The sequence below is a fragment of the Chelon labrosus genome, assembly GCF_963514085.1.
Source record: "Chelon labrosus genome assembly, chromosome: 8".
Taxonomy (NCBI): Eukaryota; Metazoa; Chordata; class Actinopteri; order Mugiliformes; family Mugilidae; genus Chelon; species Chelon labrosus.
This window is the reverse complement of record NC_140358.1, coordinates 10,141,405-10,147,773: the sequence shown is the minus strand read 5'-3', so window position 1 is coordinate 10,147,773 and position 6,369 is coordinate 10,141,405. Positions and strand designations below refer to the sequence as shown.

The 6,369-nt window shown below is 39.1% G+C and overlaps 1 protein-coding gene across 1 annotated transcript; it reads left to right on the top strand.

The window, feature by feature from the left end:
* Positions 1-459: 459 nt before the first annotated feature.
* LOC311492279 (UDP-N-acetylglucosamine transferase subunit ALG13) lies at positions 460-5,960 on the top strand. The gene is made up of 4 exons (XM_084550515.1): positions 460-543; positions 2,749-2,911; positions 4,172-4,310; positions 4,420-5,960. Exons 1-4 carry the CDS (start codon positions 463-465, stop codon positions 4,529-4,531), a joined length of 495 nt encoding a protein of 164 aa, XP_084406641.1. The 5' UTR covers positions 460-462; the 3' UTR covers positions 4,532-5,960.
* The last annotated feature ends 409 nt before the right edge of the window (positions 5,961-6,369 follow it).

The window sequence follows — 6,369 nt, the reverse complement described above, 5'->3', positions numbered from 1 at the left end:
CGTTGAGAGCTCCATCACAAACTATCTGAGAGGAAACCGCAGGAGACTTCTTTTACAACACACCTCTATTAGACAAGAATGGAACAAACTGTTTTAAGGTGTAGATAACCTGCCTGTTGACACCTGTTTATCTACCATCCATGGTTAACACTTATTTAAATCTATAAGATTTCAGAGGAAAGAGGCTCAGCAGCATTAAATGGCGACTTCACCTCTATAGAAGCAGTAAACATTTATTTTTTCATTGTATCTCACCCCAGTCTACAGTAACACCTCCGAATCTTCAGGTGGCGCCATGACGCAGTTCTAAAAAAAGACACCCACACGACGTCATCCCGCACAAAGCGGAAGTAGCTGTCATGTCTGCGGCTGCTGCTGCTGCTTCTGCTGCAGGATTGAGCTGTGATGAGTTGTGAGCAAAGAGATTAAAACATTTGACAGTGAAGCTGAAACCGAGCGGACATGAAGACGGTGTTTGTAACCGTCGGCACCACGAGCTTTGACGAGCTGATTGAAAGCGTCACGTGCTCCGAGGCCGCTCAGGTGAGGAGAGCTAAAAAGTTGAACAAAATGATTAGATGATGCCTTAAAGCAGCTGTTACTTGGTGCCACTAACAGAGGCTTAAATACACTCATTTGCCAGTTCATTAGGTACACTAGTGAAAATGAATACATTATAAATCTTAGCTTCATGAAAGTTATGGTTTTTGGCATTTGTTTAAAATAACTGAGGGATGTTGATTGAACTGTGTTTTCTGTCTTGGAGACTGTGGTTTGTAGTTTTATTGAGTTGTATTGTGTTCTACCGAGACACATTTCTATTATTGTGACAACTCCATTTAGTCAGTGGGCTGTGCTAAATAAAAAACACTTTATTGTTCAAAACAGTTTAACACCATCAAAAATACATACTGCTCAATGACCATACAGTTGAAATACCACCTTTCTAACACTGTTTCAACATGAACTGAACATTACAAGAGTCATCAGGGCTTTTATCTTAGAACACATTTATTTTCACTCGTGTACTTAATGAACTGGCGAGTGTATGTCCAGCCCACTGAGAGGTGCCATGATAACAAGATAATCACTGTTATTCGCTTGGCCAGTAGGTCATGATGTTATGGCTGATCAGTGTATTGTTCCTACGAGAACTACACATGCCACTAAATAAATACAGTTCGGTCCATATATATTTGGACACTGACACAAGCTTTGTTATTTTAGCTGTTTACCAAAACATATTCAAGATACAGTTATATAATCAGTATGGGCTTAAAGTGCAGACTTCAGCTTGAGGGTATTCACATCCAAGCTGGAGGAAGGGTTTAGGAATTACAGCTCTTTAATATATAGTCACCTCTTTTTCAAGGCACCAAAAGTATTTGGACAATTGGCACTGAAGCTATTTGATGGGCTGCATGGGCTGTTCCCTCGGTAGTCCATCATCATTAAGCACGTAAATGGTCTGGTGTTGATTCCATGTGTGACATTTGTATTTGTTAAGCTGCTGCTGTGAACAAACAACATGTGGTCAAAGGAGATCTCAGTGGGAGTGAAACAAGTCATGCTTAGGCTGAAAAAAAGAAGATATCCATCAGAGAGATTGCAGAAATGTTAGGAGTGGTCAACATTTGGCAGCAGTTTGGTTCATAAAGAGAAAGGAACTCAAAAAGGCCTGGACATCCACGGAAGACAACAGTGGTGGATGATCGCAGGATTCTTTCCATGGTTAAGAAAAACCTCTTCACAACATCCACCCAAGTGAAGAACACTCTCCAGGAAGTAGGTGTGTTAGTATCTAAGTCTACCATAAAGAGAAGACTTCATGACAGTAAATACAGAGTGTTCACCTCAAGGTGCAAACCATTATTCAGCCTTAAAAATTGAAAGGCCAGATTAGACTTTGCCAGAAGTCAGAAGAAGCCAGCCCAGTTCAGGAACAGCGTTCTTTGAACAGATGAGACTAAGATCAGCCTGTGCCAGAATGATGGGAAGACGAAAGTATGGAGAAGGCTTGGGACGGCTCATGATCCAAAGACAGAAGCAGCCGGATGAATTTTGAAGTGTATAGGGATATACTTTCTGCTCGGATTCAGTCAAATGCAGCAACGTTTATCGGACGGTGCTTTGGACAATGACCCTAAACATACAGCAAAAGCAACCCAGGAGTTTTTAAGGAAAAGAAGTGGAACTTTCTGCAATGGCTTAAAAGATCTCAACCTGATTGAGCTGCATTTCACTTGCTTAAGACAAAATGTAGGACAGAGAGACCAACAAACAAAGGACAACTGAAGACAGCTGCAGTAAAGGCCTGGCAAAGCATCAGAAAGGAAGAAACCCAGTGTTTGTTGGTGTCCATGGGTTCCAGACTTCAGGCAGTCATTGCCTGCAAAGGCTTATCAACAAAGTATTACATTTTTGTTCAACTCCTTGAATTAAACCTGAAAGTCTGCACTTCAGATGCATCTCAGTTATTTCATTTCACATCCAATGTGGTGTCATGCGGAGCCTGAATCATGAAGATTATTAGGTCACTGTCCAAATATTTCTGGGCCTAACTGTATATATCAGTGTGTTTACTGACCAAAGTAGTCATGTTTTTTTTCATTAGATTCAGTTGTGTTTATAATTACAGCTGTGACTGATGGTTTTGTAATAGTCTAATATTTTTAAAACCACATAGGTATATTTTGTGAACGTGAATTTGTGACTATTTTCATACCGTGTTAATTTTTCATCCCACAGGCTTTAAAGGCGCGTGGATATGAGCGTTTGGTGGTTCAGGTTGGAAGAGGATCTCTTCTTCCAGCTGCTGACAGCTGTCCACAGCTCAGACTGGAGGCTTTTCGATTCAAAGAGTCAATAGCAGAGGACATCAAGCAGGCGGACCTTGTCATCAGCCACGCAGGTGAGTGAATAAACAAAAGGCTCCTTAAGATAATGCCGTCAGTGTTGACACTGCCGGGGGTAAATAGATGATACACATTAATTAATTAACACGTTTTTATTCCATCGCCCTGAACTCAAGCTGTTCCATGAGCCAGGCCTTTGTCCATGTCATGAATTTTTCAACAGAGTGCAGATTAATAAATATTATTTTAAGTATTTTATATATTCATGACCTGCCTTGAAGGTATTACTGTCTTTTTTAAATTCAAAGGAAAAACAAATAGAGGTTTGTTAGCGGTGTGCAAACAGAAACCAGATGATTGATGCAGCAGACAGATAAAACACAAGGGCATCAGAGGGCCTCGGGCCAACTGTTGAAAACGGGAAGATATTCAAACAGTTAATATCATGTAATTGTATTTACACACTCAATACTCATTATCCAGTATTGGTCTAAAGTTCATGTTTTAGTGTTTAAGTCATTTAAAGGGTTAGTTGTGTATTTTCTAAAGTGTCTTTAAAACAGAAAGTATCATCCTCATATTTTTTCTGACCAACTCTAAAACCCCAAAGATATTCTGATTACTGTTATGCAAAATAAGATCAGAAAGCATCATATTTGAATAACCGAGGTTAATGACGTCCCTTAAAATGATTAATAAATCATGATGATTCGTTTTCTTTTGATAAACTAATCAGATAATTAATCAGCCGTAGAGTCGCTGCTCTGTCTTTTGAGTGGTGTGCGCTCCTTATTTTCTTGTTTTCCTGTCCCAGTGGACGTGTTTTTCCCAGGAGACTTTGTGACATGTCAAAGCAGGTAATGTGCAGGTGCAATTAGTAGCATTAATGATCTCTATTCTCCATTTAAGGTGAGTTAGGTCCAGGTCTGTGTATTATACATGTTGGCTGACTGTAGAGGCCTCCTGGGATACTTAATGGGCCAGAGTTAGTGTTAGTAGTTGCACATGGATAGATGATTAGACTACGAATAGATGATTAACATGTGATCTAATGGAGCAAATACCAAATAAATGAAAGGCAACATGAAAAACTGACATTAGGATTTAAAAACAAGAAAAAGTAGAAATAACAACATTAAACATTGCAGAATAAAAATGACAGCGAAAGATAAGTTCTTTCCTTATGGATCCAACAGTACAGACAATTGATTATCAGTTTTAAGCTTGTTTTGAATCGCTGTCAAAATAAATGTTTATAGTAAAAAGAGTTTAGTTGTAGTGACTGTGTAATTGAAGGGTCTTGTTTTTCTCCACAGGGGCAGGAAGTTGTTTGGAGACTCTCGGTGCAGGCAAACCTCTGCTGGTCGTCGTCAATGACAAGCTGATGGACAACCACCAACTGGAGCTGGCCAGACAGCTGCACATGGATGGACACTTGTTGTACTGCACATGCAGGTATGTGTTCCTCAAAGACCTTGTACAGCTTTATTCGTGTGAGATTATCCAGCAAAGATACAATAAGAGACTGTTTTTTTTTTTTTTAATCTCTTGATGAATGTTTCAGCACCCTGACAGAAACACTGAGGACCATGGACCTCTCCGTCCTCCTGCCCTTTGAGCCCGGACAGCCAAAGAAGTTTGCAAACTTTCTAGACAGAGGTCTCGGCTTCCAGTGAAACTTAAACTATACGTTCTGCTTACTTTGTTACAGACAGAGAGAGATTGCACACTATTGACACTGTTGAATGTTCTATATTTTTATATGCAATAATAATTCTTGTCTAACTTAAAATCCTAGTGTACGTTGTGAATTATTTCAGTTTCCATGAGTTTGAGTCACATTAATTCATCTATAAAGCGTTACAAAAGCTAAAAGTGTCAACACACCCCAAAATATTCTGATTACTCACCTTGTCTGACAGGGTTGAAGACAGAACGTTGTGCTAGTTCAGGGTAGCAGAAACAAAGACCAAACTTTTTTTTTTTTTAAATGTGATCATCTATGAGCGTCATTTGAAGATGAGTGACTGAGCTGTAGATACAATTTCAACTTTTAATTCTTACATTTTGTCTGCGGTGAAGTGTTGACATCAAGAGCTGATTTATAAATCTAGCGACAGTTAGAAAGGTCAGGCTCAATGCTGACTCCTAATTTTAGACAAAACATCTTAACTGCATCCATTTTATGAAGATGTACCACTTTTAGTCTCTGTGGCCTGATGGGAAATTGAGAGCCATTACTATGTATAGCTGTAAGCTTATCTCTGATGGGCATTTTGACTCGTTGCTCCAGATTTATTTTGAGGTGTGATTTGTATTTGTGGCATATGTGATTTATATTTACAGTCCCCAGCACAGTTGTCTGTCCACCCGCTGGAGGACATATAAATGCACAAACAAGTCAATAAATATCATTAAGTACTACTGGGAATGCAGTTTGAAGAACCTAAACTCTACAAGGGTGTCTGAATATAAAAAATATAATTTCCTTCTATTTTCCACTTCCACAAAATGTGACCAAAAACAGAGTTTTGGTGTAAAAGATGCATATTTCCACCGATAGTGAAGGAACAGAGAGGGGAGTTGTTCCAATAAGTACCACAAGGGTGAGATGAAGTTTAAATCTGTAACCTTGCGGGTTTATTATCATTTGTCCTTCCAGTCCAACCACAGCTCTCTACCGTCTCCAGAACAGAAGCTGACACTGGGTTGCTGTAAACCATCATTTAATGCTGATATTTTAGCTACTATTCCTTATTTTTGTGTGTCTGCGTATACTGTAAAACTGCATGAAATTATTTATTTTTTTTCATCTGCTTGTGCGATCAGTGTAGGAGAGGTCGTCATAAATCATCTAAACCGCAGAGAAGAGATAAACTGTATGTGCTGTAGCTTAACAGGCAAACTCCTTTTCACTTCTATTTTATACTTTCTTGAGTTTTAAAGTCTTTAAATCTGATTCAGGAAGTCATACTCTCAGATTTAGAGAGTGATAATGTTGGTTAGACACCACGATTCCTCATTTCTTTGAGTTTCTTCACTAGAAGAGGTTTTGTTTCACAGGAAACGGTTGGTGAACAGCAGCACGTAGTCTCATTTGGCTCTTCAGCCTGAACAATGCTGAATGTCATAACAGGAAACACTGTTTGTCCACTCTGGTTGGAGGCCCACATTAATGATAAAGTTTATTTTATTACCAACCAGCTTCTTATTTTATCTGATCTAACTTGTTCACATGACTGGCAAAACCTGTTTCACCCACATTTAGTTGCAGTACTGTAAGAAGTCATTGCCCAGGTTTCAAGAGGTTTAGATGGCATTTCATTCAGAAAAGTCCCTACTGTTTGTTTCTCGATGAATTTCAGCGGAAAGAGGATTCGCTGTGATAGGAAACCTGTTGGGACAGATGGCTTTCTTCAGTATAACGTGTCACAGCTGACAAAATAAAAAACACTTTCTGATTGTATGGTCAGATGGCTGCAGTTTAATTAAGTATATGGGTTCATTTTAACAT